General features: G+C 43.4%; 1 protein-coding gene and 1 non-coding gene across 6 annotated transcripts in view; one reads left to right on the top strand and one right to left on the bottom strand.

Moving 5' to 3' along the window:
• The window catches only part of LOC143289820 (carboxyl-terminal PDZ ligand of neuronal nitric oxide synthase protein-like), a 418,763-nt gene that overhangs the window by 353,903 nt on the left and 36,983 nt on the right, over positions 1–27,877 (top strand). For all 5 annotated transcript variants that reach the window (XM_076598986.1, XM_076598991.1, XM_076598989.1 and 2 more), the window contains one exon: positions 21,783–21,898. In XM_076598986.1, coding sequence (XP_076455101.1) covers positions 21,783–21,898 — 116 coding nt within the window. The remainder of the gene's footprint in view (positions 1–21,782; positions 21,899–27,877) is intronic.
• On the bottom strand, positions 8,249–8,356 carry LOC143290041 (U6 spliceosomal RNA). Its single transcript, XR_013056325.1, has one exon. It is a non-coding gene; the product is annotated as a U6 spliceosomal RNA (small nuclear RNA).

Genomic DNA, 27,877 nt, shown 5'->3' with positions numbered 1-27,877 from the left:
GAACCAAAGTTGTCAAGATGGTAGGAATTAATATGACCTTTAAAGTCACCCCCTATAAGACGATATGTTAAGCAGGGTGAGATGTCAAAGGTCAAGGTGATTATTTGGCAAAATTGAAAAAGCTTGATAGAAATCGTGTCTTTCATCCAATTTTAATCAAACCTTGTCTTGTGACTGGTTATGGGTACAGTGTGAAATTCAGAATGAGAAATGAAAGGTCAAGGTCGCATCCTGCCATATGATATTGATAGGAAACATATATGCATTCAAAAGAGAGAAGATCTGTATAATCTTCAGCAAACATCATCCAACTTCCATTCAACATGGTGTACAAAATTGTTGATAATAAAAACCGATTGATAAATATATAAATGCATTTGTTCACATGCATGCTGTAAATCGATCGGTCGCTTTAGTTATTCACTTTCCCTATTTTTCTTCTTCGTCTTCTTTATTTTTTTTCCCTTCCACTCTTCTCTGTCACGCCTTTTCATGCACTGTGGTATATATATTGCAAATGTTCATCTGAAAGTTCTTCGCGGCTAAATTTTGTTGCCACATCTGAGCAGTTCAGTTCAGTTCAGAGCAGAATATGAGAAAACAAGGCTTACGTATAGATCATCATGAAACAGTCCTCTTGTCCACACCATGTTTATCGGTGATCAGCACTCCGAATACGAATTTGATCGGTTTAGAGCTATGTCCGTGTAGGGCAAGGCCCCAATCGAGCTTCTTTTTTTCCCCTTTCTTCCCTTTTTTTAACCTTGCATTCAGTGTCGTATTAACAGTATTTTGCTTAATTCACACATATCACTGTATGATAATTTCGCCGTTAACACACAAGCAATGATTATTGCTTCAGTGGAAGAAAGAAAGAAGGAAAGAACAATTACTAATAAGTATTTAAACTTGAATAATTACCCAACATAAAAATAACAAAATACGCATTTGTCAGACATCGCATAATACGTGAATAACCCTTTAAGGCATTCGCTTAATATTGTTGCAATTCGAATTCATTCATTTAAGAAACATCTAGAATCAATGACTTGTAAGACAGCCACTTTGTTTTATTAAAGTCCTGCGTGTTGCATTGTAATTTTGCATGGAATTCTATTTTACAGCGTCAAGAAATGTATATTTCAAGAGCTGCAAAATTAGGTCTGCATATTTTGTGTTAAAAAGTCCCCAATAGAGCTTTTTTCGACGTGACGTCACAACAGGTGTGGGGGAATGGGCGGTCAGAGGCGGAGGAGGGAATGACATATTGAAGTGTTCACTCATTTCATTAGGACCTCATGATTAATCATATTAAAGTGTCAGTATATTAACACACACTCTGTCTGTCTGTCTGTCTGTCTCTCTCCCTCTCTCCCAAGACCTAGCGCGTTCGCAAGCACACACACACACAAATAGAGAAAGACAGACAGACAGACAGAGCGTGTGTTAATACACTGAGAAAGAGAGAGAGAGAGAGAGAGAGTCATGAATAAATTAGAATATTTCAGTTTGGAAGGGCAACAAATCTGGAAATGAATCAAAATTACACATTTGTTATAAGATTACTTAAAGTGAAGAACCGAAGTTTATGTACTTGAAGGACATTAAAAAATGGTCATTGTGCAAAGTAAGAATATTTTGTCGTGATCTCGAAAGGGTAGATATTTTAACATTTCAAAACAAATGAGACTGTTCTAACGACGTCAAAGAATTTAAGATGAATATCATTTCTTAGATAACTGCGAACTGGACAGAGAAATTAGAGAATAATGCATTCATGAAATTCAGCAGAAATACCTTCCAACTACTATTAAAGCCAGTCAGTTCATACTGGAAGACGAAACTTGTCATATTTGGAAAGTTTGTGTATCTCTGCTACCAGAAACGTCACCGAACGGAGAATTAAATCAATTTCTCGTCTATTTTTGTCTTGTCTATTGTTGATTTAATGTGTGTGGTGTGTGTAACTGCGTATGTGTGTCTTATAAACCTTGTTAAGATTTAATTGACAATAAAAATTGATTCTGATTCGGAATCTGATTCATAGACGCACGCATACACATACGCACACCATTATGGCAGGGAATGCACCAACAATTTAAAAGAGTTCCTATATATCCGTCCAGAAACACCCCCAAAAGTCTATATCCCAATTCCAAGGATTGATCTGTTGAAATTTAGCTTGGTTTACTCAGGTGCATTTCTGTGGAACTTTTGCAAGAGCTAGAGACGATTGCACAACCACCTTCCAAAAAAAGACCAAAAAACAAACAAACAAACAAACAAAACAAAAAACAAAAAAAAAAAAAAAAAAACCAGCAACCTGTGCCATCTTATGTCACAATGTTTGTTATCTTGCTTATCTGTTGATATTACTACTATCTGCATGTATTTTAAGAAGGTTGCTTGTAAAACTCTCTTTATATTCATTTCATCACCTCCTTGCACATGCGATGTCTTGTTTATTTTTAGGACAGAACATATATGTGTGTGTTGGTATGTGTATGTATGTGTATACATTATGTGCATAGTCTCTCCCATCTTCCACCCCAGGAAAAAAAATCATTTCATGCCCACCTCCACCCTCATCTCAGATTCTCGCAGAACAACAAAATTCTTATGGTTTGATGTGTATATTTCTTTTCACTGTATATATTATGACCATCATGCTTATGCCTTGTATTATTTTGCTTATACATTAATCTCTGAAATAAGTCTCTCTCTCTCTCTCTCTCTCTCTCTCTCTCTCTCTCTCTCTCTCTCTCTCTTCCCCCGTTCCCCATCATTTAAACAATCTCTTTCCTGTCCCTGGACGTCTCTTTCCTTCCTTTCTCTGCCTACCTCACGTCCCCTCACGCAGTGCTATCAGCGACATCCACCAGCGTGAAGTGTGCACTGTGGGAGAGAGGGCCATCAGCTACAATCCAGTGTCAAGTGAGGTGACCCGCTGAGCAATCGGTACGACCCACGTACCTTTTTGTTCTGCTTCACACGCACATACGCACGCCAGTGTGTATGTATGTATGAAAGAGATGAGCGAGGGAGGGGGGGAGAGAGGAGGTGGAGAGTTTCAGTTTCAGTAGCTCAGGGAGGCGTCACTGCGTTCGGACAAATCCATATACGCTACACCACATCTGCCAAGCAGCTGCCTGACCAGCAGCGTAACCCAACGCGCTTAGTCAGGCCTTGAGAAAAAAATATATATAGATAGATAAGCTTACATAAATAAATAAATAAATAATTATGATATATATATATATAAAGTAGTAGTAATGAAAATAATAAAATAATAATAATAATAATAAATAAATAATTAGAAAAATAAGACAACAATGATGATAAATAAGCAAATAAATGTAAGACATGAAGACACACATTCACACATACACCCACACATGCATAACAGATATGCACCAAACACGCAGTTTCACAGATATGAAAGCACAGTCAAATACATATAAACGTACATGAGGTCCAACACACACACACACACACACACACACACACACACACACATTACCCTGCACCTCCTCTACCCTCCTCCTCCACACACTCATTTCTAGTCTATGTATCACAGCTTCCACGACACACACACACACACACACACACACACCACACACACACACACACCTAGACACACAAACACGCACAGACACACACACACACACACACACACACACACACACACAGATAAACGCTTACTTGTACAAGCACACACACACACACACACGCCCATATCTCCCACCCCCAACCCCACACACATATATACAAAGATATAATATATACGTTCCAATAACCTGTTGCTCCCACAGTGTAGGCATGCATGCACTCACATACCTCATCATCTACCCCACTTCCTCCCTGCACCCCCACCTCCCCCCCCCCTCACACACACACACACACACACACATGCACAGAACTCTCCTGACACTTGTGTACACTTACACTCTCACGCATGTACAAACGCACTCAAAAAAACAGACCCATGCATATACACAAACACACACATACACACACGCGCAGAGGCTGCCAGTGATTGGCCGCAAGAGGGATGGGAAAAGATCTGTGATGCCAAGAACGTGGCGTCTAGTGTGTTGCTCAGTCTATTGTATTTGGAAAAGCCCACAGAGACTCTGTTCCGTTTTGAAGAAATTTGCGCAATGTTGGTTTGGAAATGATGCCGATATTTGTTTGATTTGCAAAGCATCGTGCTTTACCTTTCATGTTAGACTTACGGCCGCTCCCTCTCTCTGCATTTATTTCTTTGAGGCGATCGTTGGTGTGATGGCCTTGTACCTGTTCTTTTTGATATTCTTTGACTTTTCTGAGGATTTCCGATTTTCCTAGATGTAGGCCGCTCGTTGGTGTTGCGTTACCAGCAAGTCTGTCAGCTCGCTCATTTCCCTTAACTCCTGCATGTCCCGGGCAGTATGACCATGTGAGTTTTTTAATCTGAAAGTTGCGCATTGCCTTATGCCACTCTGGGCTTCCCATTCCGTTTTCAATTTTCTGTATGAGGTTCATTGAGTCGGTTAGAATCATGGCATGTTGGTTTCCGGGCGTATGGATGGACGATAGCCACTTGAGGGCATGTGTCACAGCTTCAGCTTCCATCGTTAGGCTGGAGGTTGTGACTTTGTAGGCAGCATTCTCTTCCCTAATTGTTTTTCCATTTTGTTTCGCAGTGAATCCCCAACCAGATTGGTCTTTGGTGACTGAGCCATCTGTGTATATGATGATGTCCTTTTCTTTACTGTTTTCTTCTATGAGTAGCTTCATTTCCGCATCAGTTTTGCCCTCTGGCCATTCCCGACAATGTCTTCCTAGAGTGGGTGAAATGGCTGTGTTGAATAGATGGTTGAGGTTTTCGGGGTTTTTCTCCCATTCTTTTGATTCTTTCAGGTCTTGTAGTCGGCATACTAGCTGGATTGTGTCTTCTGCTTGCCCCATCCATGATCTTCCTCGTCCTAGACGGCTGCCTTTTGGTCCTTTGACTGCGTCATGCAGTGGGTTTTGAGGGTTTTCTAATGCTTTGAAGTATGTCTTGACCTGTTCTAACTTGTTTCTGGCCTGCACTGAAGGAAGGTCAAGCAGGTATCGCATGGTTTCTGTGGGCGTGTCTTTTGTTGTTTCAAGGATCAGCCTCATAGCTTCATTTTGAACTCTTTCTAATTTTAAGAGGTTGCTTTGAGACGGTGTTGTTAGTCCAAGTCCGTAGTCGATCACACTGAGGACGAGTGATTGGTATAGCAGGAAGAGGTGGCGTTGTTCAATACCTTTGGTTGCCATTGCCTTTAAGACTGAAAGGCCCTTTTTGCATTTCAGAACAGTATTTTCCGTATGTTTTCTGAAGGTCAGCATCCTGTCGAAGTGTATTCCTAGGTAGTGTAGGCATTCAGTTTTCTCGATCTGAATCCCATCGAATGACACAGAAGGTGGTGATTTGCTCGCGGTTCTGTTGTTGAGGGTGCACAGCAACGTTTGGGCTTTCGCTGGATTGATGGAAGATCCTGTGTCTTTGCACCATTGAGCAATATTGTTTAGTTGTTTCTGGACGGCTTTAGTTCTTTTCTGAGCATCTTTCGAAGTTTTGAAGACGAAGCCATCATCCACAAGAGTAAGCACCCGAGCTATTCCATTGTTGTTTAAGTCTGCAAGGCCCTTCGTGTAGACATTGTATAGGACAGGAGAGAGCGGAGACCCTTGTGGCAGTCCCATGGATAGTTTAGAAGGTGCAGACATCCAATCTCCAAGGCGTAGGACGACAGTTCTTTCCTGAAGCACTGCTGCTATCCATCTTGTCAGTGTCAAACTTACTCCATACCTTAGTAGCAGCTCCATGAGGTGTGCAAACTGGACTTTATTGTAGGCATCTTCAAGGTCGATTGCTACTGCTAGTGTTTCTTCTTTCCTTTGAAATCCTTCATACACCTCATATGCAAAAGCAGCTGCATTTTCCCATGTGGACTTGCCTGTTCTGTATAACCACCTTGATTTGAAGGGAGAATGTGCCTGTGTTCAAGATCCTTTGCAAGTTTCCTGGCTATCATGCGTTCCATGAGCTTTCCAGCAATGTTTTGCATGGTTAGGATCCGGTAGCTGCTTACCTGATGATGGTCCTTTCCAGGTTTTGGTATGGGTTTTAAGAAGCTGTGTGTCCAGTCCTCCGGCACATGTCCATTGTGGAAACTGTTTTGATATAGATTGAAAAGTTTGCTTCTGTCTTCTTCCGATAGTTCCTTGATGTCCGAGTAGCGAACTTTGTCTGGGCCAGGAGCCGATTCTTTCTTGCATTTAGCTATTGCTTCGTTTAGATCATCTATTGTCAAGTCATCATCAGGTCCAGTCTGCATAAGGGTTTGGTTTAACTCCTCAACATATTTCTTTTTCTCATCTATGTTTCTTTGATCGCTCTGTTGTATGAAACGTTTGAGCAGGGCGGATCCTTTTTCTTCGTTTGTCTAAAGCTTGGTTCCGTCAGTGTCTACCATGTCTGGGGTTGTTGTTGTGCACGTTTTCCCTTCCATGCGACAATAAAATTGCCAGAACTCTGTCAATGTTGAGTCATAACTGAGTGCCTCGCAAAACTGTTTCCACTTGTCATTTTTGGCCTCTTGAGCAATGGTTTAAAACTGTTTAGTTTTTTCCTTCATTTTTGTTTCAATATCTTTGTCCAGAGATGGTTTTGTTCTTTCTTTTTGCCAAAGTTTGACAGCCGCATGTTTTTCTATCCAGGCTCTCTGTGTGTCGGTATTCCACCATGGGGGCTGAATAGTTTGCATCCTGTTCGGTGCCGTTCTTTTGTTTCTTCTGCGTCTTAATTTTTCGATGACGGTTGTCTCTTTGGTTTCATACTGAAATGGATCACGCGGTTTCATACAGCGTTTATCTGACAGTTTCTGTAGACTGAAAACTACCGGGAGGTGGTCACTGCCTTGGTGTGGAAGCGTCTCTGCATTCATTTCTGCTCTGAATTTTGGAGATGTTAGAGCGATGTCGATCACACTGTCACTGTCCCCTTGTCTTGTTCCAAGGCGAGTTGGGGATGTGGTTGTTAATGGGCTAAGAAGAATTTCCCCTATCATTCCTTCAAGTGCGAGTCCTTGTGGGTTGGTGTTCCGCTGGTCCCATAGCTTCGATCTTGCATTGAGGTCTCCACAGATAATGACTGAGTCTCCAAGTTCGTTCTCTATTTCCTCTAAAAAGGCCCAATCCTCTTTTCTTATACAGGTTCCTGGGTGAACATAGGCATTGATGAGCACGATGCTTTTGTGAATTCCGTCAGGTTTTTCGAGACGCACCCCCACTAGTTCACATGAGTTGCTACACCATTTCTCTAGATTTATGGTGGAAACTTTGTTTTTTAGGTTTTTGTTCAGTATGATTGCTACTCCTCTTCCTTCATTCCTTTGAAAGACTGTGAAATTCTCAAAATTTATTTGGTCTGTCTGCACTTGTCCTGGTCTCTTGGAGACATAAAATATCAAAATCATATGCCAATTTCTCAATTGTTGAGATTCTCATTCTCGCGCTGGAACAATTCCAACTGCCGATTCTAAAGAATTTCTTTGACAGCCGCTCTGCTTTTGTCATTCTGCTACCTAAGCACAATCTTTTCCCGCCTGTTTTGGGGTTTTGGGGATATGAATTTATGTCTCGTGCTATGCAGCTGATCCCCGAGGTGCACGCGAGACAGGGTTTTGTTGGTATCCATAGAAGGGTGTTCTATGTGGTGACAGAAAAAATTCGGTCGCCCTGACAGAGCCTCTTATCAGGGAAGGGCAATGGATGTCCATCTGTGTAGAGTCCGTCAGCCTGGTGTCGCCCTAAGGCCAGACTGCATACAGTTAGTGACTGTTTAACCCAACAGCCATTCATCCCATTGGTACTGTATGAAAGCCGTGGGATTGGGGATTTTTGTCAGGTTGTCTCCTCTTAGCCAGTGGAAGGGTGCATCTAGGTATTGTTGCGTAGCAGATTTTATTTTGCAGAAAAATACAGGTCCTTCTGTAATATTCCCCAAGCGAACGGACCAAGCGAGGGGAGTTTTGAGCCCTCTCAATAATTTACTAATAATTCAAACATTAAACAATAACGCGATGACAAATTATTAATAAAATTCACAGTTAAAAACTGACCAGCATGATCTTAACACCTGGCGGTTTCTGCCACACTACACAATTTCAAATACTGCCGACACAGCTCACAGTCATGATGGGTCCGCTAAGCGTTGCATAACTACAACGGTAAAAATTTGGAACGCTTCACGAATTTGCGTGTCATCCTTAGTGCAGGTGGCCATGCTAATCTTCTCTGTATCGTTCCAATTTTAGTATACGCACTGTTTGAACAGTACAAGGGGTGGAGAGAGAGAAGGGAAGGGAAAAAGAGAAACGGGGGATGGGGGTGATCACACACACACGCGCGCGCGCGTTTCAGCACAGGGAAAGAGATTAACGCGAGGCAGAAAACCTGAAGCCAACCAGATAATCACAATATAGACATTCCTAATCTGTCTGTAAAATATGAATTTTGCAACCACCGACACGTGTCTTCAGCTTACACAAAACATGGTAAACTGCATATTATTCGAATCGGCATTATCTCCCCTATATATCCCATAATATTTCTGAAGGCCTTGGCTCAAACACACAATGGTACAATCACTTGAAACAAGACACTGACACAACGATTGTTTCATAAAAGGTGTGTGACGTAGTCTGCGTCACTTTTAAATACATACGACGGGCACAATAGCCGATTGGTTAAAGCGTTCGACTTTCAATCTGACGGTCCCTGGTTCGAAACCCAGTAACGGCGCCTGGTGGGTGACGGGGTGATTTTTCCGCTCGCAGTGCCTGAACCCCCTTCCTGTGTAAGTGCAAGTAGATCAAATACACACGTTAAAGATCATGTAATCCATGTCAGCGTTTGGTGGGTTATGGAAACAAGAACACACCCAGCATGCACACCCCCGAAAACGGAGTATGTCTGCTTACATGGTGGGGTAGATGAACAAAACGGTCATGCACGTAAAATGTTTGGTATATGTCTGAGTGTGCATGTAGGCCTGAAATCTGATTGAATGACACAGAAAACGAATGATGAGCGTCCTATGGCAGCCGTTACTCAGCTCTACCCAGGTTGGCAGCCTGTCGTGCAAATGACCCTGTGTTTGTAAAGCGCTGAGCGCTTGATCTCCGACCTAGGATAGGCGTTATATAAGTATGTATATGTCATTCATTCATCATTCATCATCTACGCATTTTCTGATCGGTTAATTACTGAAGAGCATTAACCGCGTTTCAGCATCTTGGGATCTGTTTATCTTTGGAAATATTGATGTAACTGCATCAGTTTGACCGATTTTGTAGGTGAAATGGCTTGAAAGAAACAAGCTGCTTTGCAGAACAGGTGATGGTAATTCGTTCGTTCTTTAGTTTAACGTCTTTTCGTTGTAAGTGATGGGAAAAGAAATTACTGTATACGCATGCGAGTATGCGAATGTGTGTGTGCGTGTCTGTGTGCGAGTGTCTGTGTGTGTGTGTGCTCCCGTGTGTGCGTGTGTGTGTTAGATGCTGAAAATGATTGGTAAAAAAAGAAAAAGAAAAAAGAAAAACCAATATAACACTGTAACATCTTTGCAGTGAAAGGCTAACAACTATAACAATGAACCAACTGGACTATTTAACAAGGATTTGAAAAAATCGTACATTAGGAATGGACTGCTGAATATTTTCAACACTGAAAATGATTTCAGGTCAGTGATATGGGACTTTTAACATATGGAAAGTTACTGTATGATCAAGATCTTGAAGCCAAACGCCAGAAACTAAACTTGCCATCTGCAAGTACAAAAGTGGAATGGGAACAGATAGATCAGAAATTAGTCCGAAAACTTGATGCACTGATAGGAAAGAGCATGCACATTGGAACACAAATTTGCCACTTGCGGAGATATCGTGTATATCTGCCTGTCGGAAAACATATGGAGTGAAAGAACCAAAGACAAGAACACCTCAAAAATCCAGGCGACAATGAGAAATGGGCAACATCCGAAATGCAAAAAGAAAGCTGAAGAAAGGGATGAAGACTGCTCCAGAACTTCAGAAGCAGGGTCTACAGAAACATTGGAAAGACCTGAAAGCAAAGCACAGTGCCCTCTGTAAAGCAGAATCAGCAAGGAGGAAAAGGAGGAAAAAGAAGAAGACACAAGACCTTCTTCCGAGACCCTTTTCAGTTCGACAGGAAACTGTTGGAGCAGCCCAAATAGGAACATTCACAGTGGACAAAGAAACACTTGAACAGCATCTCAGGAAAACATACTCCGATCCGCAAAGCAAGAAACCACTAGATCTCAAGGGTATGGTTCATCCCATGAAACCAGAGAAGTTCAGCGATAAACCACCAACCCTTCAGGAAGTACAGAATGTGGTCAAGAAAGCCAGGGCCAAACGGAATACTGTACCTGCTGTACAAGAAATATCCTGAAGTCCTTGAGTAGTTCCACATAGTGATAAGTTCAGCATGGCAGAATCTGAAGATCAGCGACCAGTGGATGACAGCTGATAGTGTGTACATCCCGAAAGAGCAGAATTCAAGTACCATCAGCCAGTTCAGACTAAGATCACTCATTAATGTCGAAGGAGAAATCTTCTTCACCGTCATGGCTGCAAGACTGACAAAATACCTCCTAGAAAATGAGTACCTGGATGTATCAGTCCAGAAAGGTGGCATCCCAGGAGTTACTTGTTGTTTAGAGCATGCCGCATTAATTTGGGATGTGATCCAAAGAGCGACGGCAGAGAAAAAGGACCTAGACGTGGTATAGACCGTTTTAAAATGAAAGATTTCCAATTGGTTTAAAAGTGGTAAGCATTTTCGGTTAATCTATGCTGCATATCATTTCCGAAAGGATTTGGGTGTGCTAAATTCATTTATCAAATTGGTCATGTGAAATCTTGCTTCTTTTCCAAGATACGATTAGTTATTCAAAATGACCACCTCGCAGAACAGAAATCTCCTTCAGGCGTTAGTGGACACACACTTTAGTGTTTATTTCAAATAATTCTGAAGAAAAAGTTCGAAAAAAACATATAAGCATTTCAAACTTGTATTTCTCTTCATAATTGTAAGGACTGGATCATCTTTCTATCAAAATGTACCCCCGACCCCTCCCAGCGCAAAGAAATGAAATAATGAAAATTAACATCTATGCCTTTTAGTTTTGATTTTAAATTCTTTGTACATGGGAAATGTAAAAACTGTCAAATTTGAGTTATCTGAATGATAATTACATAAGCAAGCCTTTGACTGACCAAACTAAACAGCAAAGGAATCGAATACAAAGAAGGTATTAAATACAAAGAAGGTGTCAAATTCGTACTATTAAATTAACGGAACAGAGGCCTAACTATTCACGATTTTCTGGTTCAATTCGTGTAGTTTAGTGTATGTAAATGAAAGAGGAACAATGCCTGCTGATAACAAGAGACTATGCTCTTTCAGTTCATGCTTTCAAGTGTTGCTGTTTCTGCAGACACCAGTGCTGCACTTGCATACACCAGTACATTGCTGTTTATGCTTTCTGTCCTTTGACACTGTGTTAATGAGATCAACGCAGGATTCAGGCACTGCTGGAAGAGACCTCAGAATAGGTGCAAATGCGCCATTCTTGATGGTCCATCCCATGGTCTCTGGTTTGGGCAGCACTGGACGTTGTTTGTCAGCTTGGTTCTAGACAAGTGCCTGGTAATGTGCTCGCATAATATGGAACGACAGGGCGTCATGTGTTGGTGGCAAGGTTTCCAAGGGCTGGGCTCGAACAAACAGAACTGACCTTGCATCGTCTACGGAAGCAGTGTCCATGTTGTTGTACACTATACAGATGAAGGCCTCTGCATCAGAACACGCTTGGTGAGACAGTTCACCTCTTCCAATTGTTGCAAGGGGGTCATGATGTTCTTTGAAGACTTTGAAGCAAGATCTTGGTATGGCCAGCCAGGAACGATGTATCACTTCCTGTAAGTGAATGAAATGCCGGCAAGGCACTGAGGAAACTGTTGTCAGAAGGAAGTTGATCTACAATGGTGTGGGACTGGAATGTACTTTCTGTTCTTTGACGTTCCCGCTGTCATCCACACTTTTGAGCATGGCATTTTGTTGAAGTGGGCGAGTAGAAGGACCAGCACATCCGTATCTCGTGCAGCAACAACAGCACTTGAAGCTTGGCTCTTCACACAGTGAAGAATAAGCCGAGGGTCGGCCTCCTTGTGTTTGGCTTGTAACTCTTCAGTGTTTACACCAGGAGCTGAGGACTCAACCTGCTCTACATCACTGAAGCCCCCAGAAACTACAATGATCTTGTTTTCAAGTGCCAGAAGGATCAGTTGGTGAGACAAGAAATTGGCCAGGTCAGCTTTGTTCTCTGCAAAGGCAATGAAGTTTTCCCACTTTTGTGGTAGAGGGACTTCTCTGCTTTGGATCTCTCTCCTCACGGGCACTGCATGCTTGCCTCGTTTTTGTCTGATGCCACTCTTGATGGACATTTCATAGTACCTGTCAAACACAACATCAATTCGAGTGAAGACAGCGCCACTCTGAAGAACAGATTCAACAAATGTGTCAGCTAGTGCTTGGCCATCAATGATGAGTGTGGGTTCTTCTCCAAGGTCAGCAGGTTGAGGGTTTGGGGGGCAAGGTGTGTCACCAATCTGCTAAAAGGGATTTCTGACCAGAACAGAGATTGCCAGTCATTTCTGCTATAGCATCTGGGGCAGGAAGCAGCTCATGCTGTAGTATGCCTTGCAGATTGACGTCTCTTCCAGCTCTGTGAATGTCAGGCATTTGTTCCTGTGCAAAGTGTCTCTGAACTGCACTTGTCAGTCGTTGCAGACAAGCCTTTCTTCAACGAATTTGATCAGCTGGCCTTGACCCCTTTCTTTGACTGTCAACAAATGTTCAGTGATATTGCAGGGGATAACGTCCTTTGTTGCAATGTTCTGCAACTCTGTGGATGCCTCGTCTGTGAAGAGCTTAAGGGTTTGCAAAGTGTTCAGCAGCTTATTTTCATCCCTCAGATCCCCATATGGCGTAGTTGTGGTGGTTATACCACATGAAATAGGGTAACATTTCGCCAAAAGCATGCAGATGTAGTTGCCAAAGGCCTTCTATGTGTGCTGTGGTGAAAAGTAGGAGAATCTGGACCATCTGCATGTATGTCCACCAGAACTTGAAGTTGGGATTGTCATTGCTTGACACAAATGCATCCATAGCCTTGCTGAAATTTGGAGAAGCAAACAACTTCATCAGTCCATCTGTGCCATCAGTGGACAGTTCATCCTGTATCTGTCTTTCTAGATCTTGGTTTGTGTCTTTGATGAACATCAAGAGCTTGGGAACAAGCAATCACCAAAGTGCTTGAAGTGTCAACTTGTGTCCTCTCATCCCCCAGGCATAGGACTTTCCAGACATCACCTGTTCTGCTGTTCCTGGACCAAAGATGTTACTTTCAATCCAAGCTTCTAGGAGACCTGATCCCTGTACATGCTTTCCAATAATCTGAAGAAAGTTCATAGTGGTATGAAGACCTCCTAATCTCACAATCAAAAAGTCCTGGTACTCTGGTTTGGTCCACTTGAGCTCCATCAGTCTCCAGAAGAGGGCTTCGTCGACTGTTATAACAAGATGGTGTTGGCCAAGTTGTCTGGGGATGTGCTTGCATCTCAACACAACTGTGTGAAGCGTATCAAGTTGATGGGCTGGCTTTGTACGATTGGCATATAAGCAACTGTCGTCATCTCAAGCAGTATTGTTTACTTTTGGTTGACTCAGTTGTTGATTTTTTGGATAAAATGTTCATGTTCGTTTGGCGTGGCGGCCATATTGTTTGAGCCGTTACCATGGGAGACTGGAGCAAGGTCACGCTTGGCAAATTATAGAAATCGATTCTGCATACCTTAAACCTTCAGAAAAACACGGTTGCCACAAATTAACCAACGATGCCTACGGGTATTGGCTTTTCTGAAGAAAAAAAAAGGCTAGTATGGCTGGATCTGGCAAATTCGTACGGGTCAGTTCTTCATCAGATGATCGAACTGGCTCTCAAGATGCACCATGTACCAACGAACATCAGGGAAAAGCTGTTTATTTATTTATTTATTTATTTACTTATTTGTGACGCAGGCACGCAAAAACCCAGCTAAAGTCGCAATTTCTCTCTCTCTCTCTCTCTGTCTTTCTGTCTCTGTCTCTCTCTCTCTCTCTCTTAATTTTTTTTACATTTGTATACCTTCTGCAAGTTTAAAAAGAACAGAAAAAAAGGATGTATCTGTCATATTTTTTTGGGTTTTCGTGTACTCAAGTAGTAGAAATGGAGAAGTCGGCTCATGAAAAAAACCCACATATATGTGTGCCAATGACTTAAAAAACAAAACAAGAATTATCCTGACTACCTATGTCGTGTCAAAAGATTCAGAACTGAATGAACTTTTAATTTCCATTTTCTGTCAGCATTACTCAAACGAAGACTAGTAATACAAGTGGAGGAGTGAGTCATGCAATACAGATTATTCAACCACATGGAAAAACCCACATATTTGTCTGCCTGTAACTTTAAAACAAGAATTTTCCTGAACATGTGTGTGGTGTTAGACGATTGAGAATTAAGAAGATTTTGATAATATCTTTGAAATATCTTTGTGGGAAGGGGACGGGGGTGGGGAGGTGGGGGGATGCAAACACTGCCTTGGCATATCAGTATCAAAAGATCGATCTGACACACTGGCATGAGCCTAAAATCATGAAAAATCGTAAAATTTGATAAATAAATAGATAACCAGTCTTTGAAAACCATATGTTCGGGTGCCGAATGCTACCTTAAACATGAAATTAATAAACAATGAGGCCTGGAGAAGTATCAGTATCATTATCTGTAGCTCAAGGAGACGTCACTGCGTTCGATCAAATCCATATACGCTACACCACATCTGCCAAGCAGATGCCTTATCAGCAGCGTAACCCAATGCGCTTAATCAGGCCTTGAGAAAAAATAAAATAAAATAAATAGATAAGAAATAAAAATCCGAATATGCCGGGAGATCAAATGGTTAACAAATAATAAGGTGTGGTAACTCTCTCCATTCACAAGGTACTCAACTTCAAGTCAATGCTGCTTATGCTTTCGATTCAGCCAGCACACAGGTAACTAAAAAGTACATGGGAACTAAAAAGTACATGGGAACACACACGCTTCCTCGAAAAAGGAAGCGCCGGGCCTGTCCTTATACCATTCATTTAACATGTACACATAGCAGTAGTAGTAGTAGGCCTCCTTCCGTCATGGCTGACCATGAATAGAGTATATCCGACCTAATGTCTAATTGGGCTGTCTGCTTGGACCAAGCAGCATCGCCTGTGACTGTAGAGACCGATGCGAGAGAGACAGTCTCTGTCGCAGCGATCACATGTGTAAGTTGATGCTGGTCTGTCGGCTGCCGTCCCTTTTCTGCGAGCTCGCTTTTCTGCTGCAGCAGCTGACAGTTTGTCCTCACCAATCCGTAGCTGATTCTTGAGAGTGCTTCTCCATCTGTTGTGGTCATCTGCAAGGTCCTCCCAGGACTCAGTGTTGATCTCAAGTGCCTTCATGTCACGTTTGCAAACGTCTTTGTATCTCAGCTGTGGGCGGCCGATGCTTCTCTGCCCCATGGCGAGCCCTCCATAAAGGATGTCTTTTGGGATGCGACCATCTTCCATGCGGCGAACGTAGCCCATCCAGCGCAGCTGACGCTGTCTCAGCATGGTATACATGGTCGGGAGGCCAGCGCGTGTCAGGACTTCGGTGTTTGTCACCTTGTCTTGCCAGGAGATTCCGAGTATGCGCCGTAGGCTTCTCAGGTGGAAGGTATTGAGCCTCACTTCCATACAGAAGGTGCTGAGGACGCAGGCGTTGTATACAGCCATCCTTGTCTTCGTGGTCAGTTTGGGATTTGTCCACACTCTTTGTGTGAGGCGGGCTAACGTTTGGCTGCCTTCCCGATCCTCTTGTCGATCTCGGTGTCAAGGGAGAGGTTGTCGGTGATGGTGGACCCAAGTTAAGTAAATTGATGGATGGCTTCAAGCTCGTAGTCATCAATGGTGATGGCTGGTGGAGATGGCGTGTCTTGGCCTAGGACATTTGTCTTCTTGAGACTGATGGTCAGACCGAAATCTTTGCAGGCCTGGGAGAAGCGGTCCATTAGTGACTGAAAGTCCCGCTGGGTGTGGGTCACAACTGCGGCATCGTCAGCAAAGAGCATGTCTCTGATGAGGGCTTCGCGGACTTTTGTCCTTGCTCTGAGGCGGGCGAGATTGAAGAGCCTGCCATCTGATCTGGTCCGCAGGTAGATCCCTTCTTCCGTTGTGCTGAACGCATGTCTCAGGAGAAGAGCAAAGAAGATTCCAAATAGGGTGGGGGCGAGGACACATCCTTGTTTGACACCGCTGCGTACATCGAAGGGATTGGAGAGGTTACCATTACACTGCACCTTCCCTTTCATGTTGGAGTGGAAGGACTCAATCAAGCTGTGCAGTTTTGGGGGGATGGGGGGTGTGGGGGGTGGGGGGGGGCAGCCAATCTTTCGAAGACCCCTGAAAAGCCGTCTCTGCTGACTAGGTCAAAGGCCTTGGTGAGGTCAATGAATGCGACATACAGGGGCATCCTCTGCTGTCTGCACTTTTCCTGGATTTGGCGAAGGGAGAAGATCATCTCTACCATGGATCTCTCTGCTCGAAAACCGTACTGTGATTCCGGGTAAACGCGTTCTACCAGTTTCTGCAGGCGAATTAGGAGGACCCGAGCGTAGACTTTGCATACAATGCTGAGAAGTGAGATGCCTCTGTAGTTGTTGCAGTCGCTCCTTTCACCCTTGTTTTTGTAGAGGATAATAATCTTGGCGTCCCTCGTGTCCTGCGGTATAGTTCCCTCATTCCAGCACTGACAGAGGACTGTGTGCAGAGGATGCAGAAGAGTAGTCTTGCAGTGTTTAATGAGGTCTGGGGGAATTCCGTCACTGCCAGGTGCCTTGCCTGATGCCAGGCTGTTAATGGCCTTGCCGAGTTCGTCCTCAGTTGGCTCAGCGTCAAGTTCTTCCATGACCGGCATGCACTTGATGGCATCGAGGGCTGAGTTGGACACCGTGTTTTCTGTGGAGTAGAGGTCGGAATAGTGTTCTGCCCATCTTTCCATCTGCTGGCTAGGATCGTTGATTACTTCCCCAGTGGAGGATTTGAGGGGGGCAGTCTTGCTCTGTGTTGGTCCCAGTGCCTTCTTGATACCATCATACATCCCTCAGATATTGCCTCTTTCAGCAGCAATCTGTATCTCTTCGCTGAGCTCTGTCCAGTACTCATTTGCACATCGCCTGGCGTTAAACTGAACCTTACTTCTGGTGGCCCTGAGGATTTGCAGGTTCTTCTCACTGGGTGACCGTTTGTACTCAGTGAGTGCAGCGTGCTTGTCCTCAATACTGGGAGTCATCTCTGATGATTTGGCCTCAGACCAGTCGTGGGACTTCGCGGTTTTCTTCCCAAAGGTGGCCATAGCAATTCGGTGCATGGTGTCTCGTAGCGTTTCCCATCTTTCTGTGCCAGACTCTCTGGGCTGCAATGCATCGAATTCTCTGTCTTTTCTTCTGTCTATGTCTCTATGTCTCTTGAGAGAGACATAGTAGTAACGACAGAAGAAATGTGCAAACACAAATTAGCTTTCATTCAAGACTGGCATAGCCTCTTTATTCCTGAACAAGCCACACAGAACACACGGACAATACAGAGCAAACTTGGTTGCACCGGTGGTTTTTCGACTTGAAATTAATAAACAATGAGACCGGGAGATCAAATAATTAACAAATAGTAATGGGTGGTAACTCTCTCCATTCACAAGGTACACAACTTCAAGTCAATGCTGCTTACGCTACCTTAAACACTTAAATTTGATATCATCCGTTGAACCAATGATAATGTCGAAAGCTAAAGGACGGAAGGTTTGAAAGCTGGACTGGACTCATTGATGATTTGGATTTGTTTTTGATGCGCTTCTGCTATGTATTCATATTTTTGCATTGAAATGATTTGATATGTGTGTATGTCTATTACTTCCTTTCTTTTTTTTTCTTTCTCACTCTTTCTCGAGGAAAAAGTCAACTTCTACTCCACCTGGAAATGAACTATCACCTGAAGTTTTTCAACTAAATAAACATTTTACTACTGTCGCCGAAAAAATTGTCAAGGTTGATAACACACAGTCCAATGACTTGCAGTGACGAAGATGTTTCTGTGATACCAAACACATACAGTCTAACCTTTATTTAACATATATAAGCGTACATGACGTGTTCAAGGAATTATGTTCATTAAAACAGTCCAGATCCCGAGGTTTGGATGGCATAGATAGTAAAATATTAAAGATTTCAGCACCTATTATCTCTGAACCCATTACATATATCTATAACCTCTGGATTGACAAATCCTCCTATCCTCAAGCTTTTAAAAATGCTAACGTGTTCCCCGTCTTTAAAGCTGGTGATCCATCTGACTCTGCAAACTATAGACCTATATCAATGTTATCCACATTATCCAAACCCCTCGAAAAACATATTAAACTTAATCTTCAAACACATTTCAGCAGATATGATTTATTTCATCCCAACCAAAGTGGCTTTAGAAAAAATCATTCCTGTCACAAATCTCGTAGAAGAATGGTATTTAAACATAAACAACGACTTGTTTACTGGTTCTGTTTTTATTGATTTTGCTAAAGCTTTTGATACTATTGATCACAATCTTCTCTCAAAAAAATTAGTCATGTATGGATTATCCCCTGAATCTGTCGAACGTGTATCTTCCTTTCTTAATTGTAGGAAACAAATTATCTTCCAAGATTCTAAAGTATCCCCTCTTATGCCAATCAATTATGGAATTCCTCAGGGATCAGTGTTGGGGCCTGTTTTATTTTCAATATATATAAATGACCTTCCACTTTACGTTTCATCTTCCTGTGAACTTTTCGCTGATGACACAACCCTCCATAAAAAAGACACAAATGTCGATGCCGTATGTTCTCAGTTGCAGAGTGATGCTGATAAACTCGTAAAATGGACCGAAATTAATCACATGACAATTCACCCACACAAATCAAAATTTATGGAAGTGACAACCAGACAGAAACGCTAAAACATCTAATCTAAATTACTCGGACCAAAGGTACTTGACAGTGAGTTGGGAGTAGTTAATTGTTGCAAATTACTTGGTCTTACTATTGATTATAACCTGTCATGGTCTAATCATGTTTCTGCTTTATGTAAAATGCTATCGAAAAAATTATATCAGCTCAACAGAATTAAACATTTCCTTGATCAACATACCCGCAAACTATTTTTTCATGCATATATTCAACCTGACATCGACTATGCCTCAACATCCAGGGACTTAGCAAGCAAAAATTGCTTGAAACCACTCATAAGCATATTCAGACGTTCTCTCAAGATTATTTTCCTCAAATCTTCTATCTATACTAACGACTACAAAGAACTAAACATTCTTCCTTTTTCTTCTCAAATGTACCTTTAATAAAGGTGTTTTTATGTTCCAAATTAAAAAGGAATTAGCACCATCCTACCTTCAAAGGAAATATCCCGAAACAAAAGTGTTCGTGGCAAAAATACCATTTCTATCCCTCGCCCGAGAACTAACCTTTTCATGTCATCTCTCATGTATTCTGGTGGTAAAATATGGAATGAAATTCCCGTCTATCTAAAAAAATAAATCCACCTTAGTATGATTAAAAAAAAAAAGAGAGAACCAAAAATATCTCATGGAACAATTATAAACAATTCTTGTATGCCGTGTTTTGTTTGAGCTTCTTGAGAGAGCTTCTACACAATAACATTTTTCGTTTGCTCTCTGACAATGTGAACAGGGAAAGGAGCTCAGAAGATCAGTGCATATTAGCCCGTGTATGCATGCGTGCGTAAGCTGGTGCGTGTGTGTGTGTGTGTGTGTGTGAGTTATATTCCATGTTATTTTTTTATGTTTTGTGTTTAACTCTTGTTGTTGTCACTGTGTGTGTGTGTGAGAGAGAGGGAGGGCATGGTGTAAAGAAGCTTTCAGCTTATCCAGTTTACCTTCAATAAAACATTTGTTCATTTCATTTGTTCATTTGTTCGTTGTCTTTCTCTCACTTGGATCAAGAAAAGAAGTACTCTAATCACACAGAGTACAAGGAGTTATAATTGACAACAACTTTTCCTGGTCTGATCTTATTGCTCGTTTATATAAAATATTATCTCAAAGATTTTTTCAGCTTTCAAGAGTAAAACGTTTCATTGATCTCCAAGCTGGCACTCACAAGAACCCATGGCAACAAGACAATTGTCATTGGCAAAATCCTATGGAAAAAAATGTTTTTAGTGCACTGTGGCCACGAGCTCTTCCCAGAGAGATAAACCCCAATTTTACACTGGGACATCTGTTGTGACAAAAAGAGCAACACAGTACAATACAATTTTGTGCAATACAGTACAATACAATACAATACAATACAACACAGTGAAATGTAATACAGTGCAATGCCGATCTTTCAGGCACTTTTATACAGTCACAGATAGTGCTTCAGTACATGATTTGATATGATTATAATAATAAGAAGAAGAAGAATGATAATAATAATAATAATAATGGCATTTATATAGCGCTGAATCTTGTACAGAGACAAATCAAAGCGCTTTCGCAATTGCTATAAAAACGTTTGAACCAGATTGTATGAACGTACGATAAACCAGTTCTCTTTAAATCAAGTTCATTAACCCCTTTGACCATTAATCAACAGGTATATTTTTCCACTGCACCACAGACTGGAATACAAGGTTGTGATAAAGGCACAAAGTAGCCATACGAACTGCAATCCTTACCATTTTGGATAGGTATTCATTAAATAATTCAGACTTGTTCATAAAATTGCATTGCGTCTGCATACTCCAGCCATTCCTTGTGTGCTCTTGCTGGAATAACCCACCTTCCTCTTTCAACACCTAATCGGTCAAGCACGCACGCAAGTATTCACATTTTCTTCACCTTCGTCATCCGTCTTCAGTTTCAGTTTCAACTTCTCAAGGGGGCGTCATTGCATTCAGAAAAATCCATATACGTCACACCACATCTGCTACGCAGATGCCTGACCAGCAGTATAACCCAACGCGCTTAGTCAGGCCTTGAGTGCATGCAGATATTTTTGTGTACCTATCAGAGTGGATTGCTTCCAGAGAATTTTGCCAGAGGACAACACTCTTGTTGCCATGGGTTCTTTTTCAGTGCGCAAGTGCGTGCTGCAACCGGGACCTCGGTTTATCGTCTCATCCTAAAGACTAAACGCTCGGTTTGATTTTCCAGTCAAACTTGGTAGAAAGGGTGAAAGCGGGATGGATTCGATATCAAACCCTCCTGGACTCTCTACATTGGCTGTTGAGCGTCTTAATAATTCTGCCACCTTCCTCCCATACTCATCATCATCTTTTTCTCCCCCTCCTCGTCCTCTTCTCCTGTTCTTCTTCCTTTATTTCGGATTTCGGGATAACAATAATAATAATGTACACTTTTAAAGCACCCTTAAATTACATAAATCATTCATGAGGAGCAGCAAAGAAGAAAGAACGTTCACCACAGGTTCTTGTGTTCCGCAACATTTACGGCAGCTTTGTTCAAGCTATTGAGCCATTGCCTTACGTAATGAGTGTTGCGTGTGTTGTCAGACAAAGATGCCGAAGTGAACGAAGAAAAGGAACTCAACACAAAGGTGCAGTTTGAAGAAGCGGAGAAGGTTTCGCCCCCCACAGACCTGGCCTTGAAACAGACCATCCTGCAGTCGGTAAGTCTAACCTTGTGTCTTCAATATTTTACTTCTGTCCACTTCAAGTGATGTTAGATGGCCTTGTGTGTATGTATATAGGTAGAGGAGTTTAACGACCTATCGGCTTCACGCCCTTAAGGTCAAGCATATATATATATATATATATATATATATATATATAGATAGATATATATCTGCGTGTGTGTGCAGCTGTGTGTGTGTGTGTGTGTGTGTGTGTGTGTGTGTGTGTGTGCAAGCATTGAATGCACTTGTACACGCACTTAAGTCACAAATATCATGCCAGGTGATGAAATAAACAATCCAGGGAATAACGAAATCACATAAACGATGGCTCTCTCTCTCTCTCTCTCTCTCTCTCTCTCTCTTTCTCTCTCTCTCTCTCTCTCTCTCTTTCTCTCTCTCTCTCTCACACACACACACACACACACACACACACACATGCATACGATGATGTTCATCCTTCGATTTCGAAGATGACCATGGGTTGAAGAATCAGACGGAAGATCGGTGGCTGTGGGTCCGGAGATGACTGGTAAGGCCAATCCGGGCCCTGACGGATCGCCCACATGTGGAACACAAGTGAGTGGGTGCCGTCGTGGCAGTGGATGCTACTCGGGCCTTGCGTACAGCACGCTTTCGTTGCGTCTCGGTGATGCTCCTGGCTTCGGCTGCACCGGCTCCTGTGGTGATCTTGCTGCGCCAAGCTGGACGGTCCAGAGCAAGCATCTCCCACGTGTTGATGTCGACGCCCATGTCTTTGAGGGAGGCTTTGATGCAGTCTTTGTAGCCTTGTAGCCTTTCTTCTGCCCTCCAACCAAAAGTTCATTCTGTGTGGTTTGTTCATGATCAAAGAGGCTGAATCAGTCTTGAATGTGTTTGCACATTTCTTCTGTCTTTGCTGCTGTGTGCACATGTTAGATGATCAGTATAAGGACAGGCCCGGCGCTTCCTTTTATGAGGAAGTGTCGGGGTTTGTTCCAATGCACCTTTTATTTACCTGTGTGCTTGCTGAATCGGTAGCATAAGCAGCACTGACTTGAAGTTGCGTACCTTGTGAATAGAGAGAGTTACCACTCTTTACTGTTTGTTCATCACTTCATCTCCATGCCTAATTGTTTGTTCTTCTCTGCTGACCTTATCGAAAGCCTTGGTCAGATCGACTAAGGTCATGATGAGGTCGCTGTGTTTCTGCTGGCATTTTTTCCTGGAGATGGCGCGCAGCAAAAATCATGTCCGCAGTCACACATTCAGCTCGGAAGCCGCACTGGCTTTCTGAGAGACCTTGCTGAAGATGTTGGAGACGGTGGTTAAGCAAGACATGGGCCAGAATCTTCCCAGCAATGAACAAAAGGGAGATGCCTTGGTGCTTGTCACAAGACTAGTGGTTGCCTTTCCTCTTGTAGATGTGGACTATGCTTGCATCTGTGTATCACAGAAACTTGGCTTCGCAGTACTGGGGATGAAGCTAAGTGTCGAGATCTCGCTCCCCCTGGCTACACTACCACCTCCTTCCCTCGTGTTACAACAACTTGCGGGGGAGGAATCGCCTTCGTTGTGTCAGACAGGCTGCTCCCACACACAACGTACACATCTGCCTTTCCCTTCAACCATGCCTCATTCGAACTGGCCCAGCTTTCACTGTCGCTGCCACATTCCCACCTCAATGTGTTCTGCCTCTACCGTCCGCCACCAAACAAGAAAAATAAACTCTCTGATACGATGTTCATTGAACAGTTTCCGGACTTCTTAGAATACGCTAATAGTTTACCAGGCTCTCTACTTATTGTTGGTGACTTTAATTTTCATTTTGATTCACCCACACAGTTTTATACCTCTAAATTACTTGAAATTGTCAGTTTGTTCGATCTTAACCAGTCTGTAACCGAGCCTACACACAATCGTGGTCACATCGTCGATTGGGTGTTGCACAGAAATGAGGACTGCCTCCTGAAGTCTACCACCGTCGATCACACCCTGTCCTCCGACCATCACAGTGTGACGTGTCAACTGAACCTCACCAAACCTCCCACGCCCCGTGTGTATAGGGAGGTGCGCACACTGACCTCAATTGACTTAGACTTACTTAAAGCTGACCTGCTGACTAATATCCCTTTTGAGCCGACTGCTGACCAGCTATCCACTGTCCTACGCGCTGCACTCGACAGGCACGCCCCGTCGACTCGGCGCCTGATCTCCAATCGTCCCCCGTCGCCTTGGTACAACACCGTGGGACCAGAGCTGTTGGAGGCCAAGCGGGAGAGAAGAAGAGCTGAGAGGCACTGGCGCGCCACTAGTTTGACCATCAGTAGGGACATTTTTCAGACAGCCAGGAATAATGTAACAAACATTGTTGACAGGGCAAAGTCAAAGTTCTACTCTTCTAAAATACTTGCATGCACCACAGCCAAACAGCTTTTCAACGTTACGAACAATCTACTAGGTAAAATGAAAAACACTCCTCTCCCTACAACATTTTCGGCGCAGGAACTCCCTCAAAAGTTTTCTGACTTCTTCACCGGCAAAATATCATGCATTCGTGAGAAGCTTGACTCTGTTGTGTCTCCTTCTTCACCCGTTCAAGAACGCGTGTACAGTGGTCCTGTTTTACATTGTTTCCAACCGGTTACTGAAGATTTTGTGAAGAAAGTGTGTCTGAGCGCTTGTCCGAAATCCTGTGAGCTTGACCCTGTCCCGTCTTCTTTGTTGGTTGAATGTATTGATGTTCTACTGCCACATATTACTCATGTCATCAATTCTTCCTTGCTGTCTGGTTGTTTCCCTGAAAGCTTCAAGTCTGCTATTGTACGTCCACTCATCAAGAAACCATCTTTGGATCATAATTGCTTGAAAAATTATCGACCTGTCTCTAATCTGTCATTTTTATCAAAACTGCTAGAAAAGATCATATTGTCTCAGCTCTTAGCTCATCTGGAGCAGAATGGCTTACTTAATTCCCACCAGTCAGCTTATAGACGTGGTCATAGTTGCGAAACAGCCCTTCTTAGAATAGTGAATGATTTGCTTTCGGGATTTGATGAGGATAAGATATCTGTTCTCGCTCTCTTAGATTTGTCAGCAGCTTTTGACACTATCGACCACTCTATCCTCTTGAACAGACTTAAAACTTCCTTTGGTATTCGTGACACTGCACTAGCATGGATCACGTCTTACCTGTCAGATCGTACACAGAAAGTGTGTGTGAATGGTACATACTCTAGAGTATCTGCCTTGAAATATGGTGTCCCACAAGGGTCCGTCCTAGGTCCTGTTCTTTTCGTGCTGTATGCGGCTCCTGTGTCGGATGTCATCAGTCATCATGCGATGTCGCATGAGAGCTTTGCTGATGACACACAACTTTATCAGTCGGCTTCCATAGCTGAATTTGATGCACTGGTGACTCAAACACAGGAGTGCATTGCTGGCCTAAAGGACTGGATGACTCTCAACAAGCTGCAATTAAATGATGATAAGACTGAATTGATGATAACCTGTCCAAAGAAGTTTCGTCAACATCCTTCCTTTCCTGACTCTGTTCTGATCAATAGCACACCTGTTTCACTTTCTCCCTCTGTTCGCAGTCTTGGTGTAATCCTGGACCAGTCTCTTTCCTTCCAACAGCACATTTCGAATATCTGTAAAGTTGCCTATTTGGAACTGCGTAGAATCAGCTCTATCCGCCACTATCTCTCAACTGATGCAACCAAGACACTTGTATGCTCTCTGGTTCTCTCAAGATTGGATTACTGCAACTCTCTTTTGGCCGGCCTTCCCAAATACCTGTTAGACAGACTCCAACGAATTCAGAATAACGCTGCCAGACTCATTTGCAGAGCTTCTAAATTTGACCATGTTTCTCCTCTCCTTCAGTCTCTCCACTGGTTGCCTGTTTCTGATCGAATAGACTATAAGCTATCCACTCTGACCTTTTCTGCAGTCAACGGATCTGGCCCCAAGTATCTTTCTGAACTCATCCATATCTATACCCCGTCTCGCCAGCTCCGTTCTTCCTCTGATACTCGACTTCTCAGGATACCTCACGTCAGAAGTAAGACCTATGGACACAGATCGTTTTCTTTTCAATCGCCAAAGACGTGGAACAAGCTCCCTGATAACCTCCGTCATTCTGATTCCCTCGCATCTTTTAAATCTCGTCTCAAAACTCACCTTTTCCCTCAGCAATAAGTTCAATTGTGGCAGGTCCACAACTACATGCATGTATATGAATGTGTATTGTGTGTTAAAATGTATGTATGCAGTGTGTGTGTGTGTGTGCGTGCGTGCGTGTGTGTGTGCGCGTGCGTGCGTGCGTGCGTGTGTGTGTGTGTGTGGTCACATTTTGGTGTGTGTATGTAACATAGATATAATGTTTTATGTTATCAAAAGCGTTTTTGTAAAGCACCTAGAGCAGATTTCTGGATAGTGTGCTATATAAGTATCCATTATTATTATTATTATTATCTTTCAGCTGTTGCGGGATCTGTCCCTCGTTCCGCATGGACTGGAAGAGTTCAGTCAGCTTTTGCATTATGGCAGAGCCTCCTGCTTTATCTACCTCAGCAGGGATTGCATCAGATCCTGCGCTTTACTGCAGGAGAGTTGCTTCATTGCCTTCTTAACTTCATCTTTTGTATGGAGGGTGTCGAGGTCCTCGTTGATCTCTACCTGGGGCAGGCGAACAGTGACCTTGTTGTTGATGTTGGCAACACGGTTGAGGACGTTGTTGAAGTGCTTAGCCCACCACTCAAGAATCTGCTTCTTCTCTGTCAACAGCTGCATCTCATATTAATTGAGGAAGGGTTAGGAGCCAGAGGACTGGGTCCGTATACAGCCTTCAGTGGATCATAGAAGCCCTTTGTGTTGCAGTGGTCTGTGTAGCCCTGGATTTCATCAGCCTTCTTGCTGAACCAGCTGTCCTGCATCTCACGAAGTTTCTTCTGCATCTTTCTTCTTGCATTATCAAAGGCATCTTTCTTGGTTTGTGACGTGGGGTTGTTCTGATGCCCTATGAACAGTTGATTTTTAGGGGGTGCACGGGAGGGGTAGTACCTCTAGAGGGGGGACTTGTCACGCTCTTCCGGTAGTGGTCCGTCCTCTGTTGGTCCCCACCGGCACTCAGCTCTCACCTATGGGTCCTAGAAGCTGCTAGCATGTGGCAGCGCCCAACCCCCGGGCAACGGCTTTGACAGGCTGGCTAAACTAGGTGAGGGTAGCTGACGGGTTCAAACCCACGGTGAGTTAGGGCTTGTCTACCCAAGCATGTGAAGACTGGATCCGGCGGACTCTGCGGAAGAAACCTTCATGGTTCAACGGAGAGGAAGGCGGTTTCAGCAGAGCACTGTGGAGTGCTGAGGGCAGGATGAGGCACATAGGACATCCTGGTCATCCACTGCATCCGTTTCCATCTCCAGTCGTCTTGACCTCGTCTTGCCACTGGATACAGAGGGTCTCGGACAAGTGAGTGAGGTCGACGGTGCGCAACTCCTCCTCAATATAAACAAAGTCATCGCGCAAGTCATCAGTCATCCTTCATCCCATACCATCATTTTCTCCAAGCCCTGTGGCGACAGGCGAGCGACGAAGCGACAGGTGTGGGTACACTGGCAGTCGTAGCCGTGGACCTGCACACAGGCGGCTCAGGCCATAGGGTCATTTTTCACTGACTGGAGCAGCGGTGGAGATCGGCAGCCCCCTGAGCGACTGAGCAGCCCTCTTCAGGACAGCACTGCTCACCTCCATGGCATGAGGAAGGGGCTAGAAAAGGTGCCCTAAACATTGCCTGCTCCACACCACCCTAGTCAGTATACCGCGGCTGACGGGGACCCTACTCAAGCGGTCGACACACAAAGGAAACAAAGAAGAAAACAAAGAGCACCCCATTGACCAATGCCACATGGAACGTGCGTACGCTTCTGGACAGAGGCGACTCAGGCAGACCACAGAGACGCACAGCACTCATTGCGAGTGAACTAGCCAGGT

Source organism: Babylonia areolata, chromosome 14, assembly GCF_041734735.1.
Source record: "Babylonia areolata isolate BAREFJ2019XMU chromosome 14, ASM4173473v1, whole genome shotgun sequence".
In the NCBI taxonomy this organism is placed as follows: Eukaryota; Metazoa; Mollusca; class Gastropoda; order Neogastropoda; family Buccinidae; genus Babylonia; species Babylonia areolata.
This window is presented reverse-complemented; position numbering and strand designations above follow the sequence as displayed.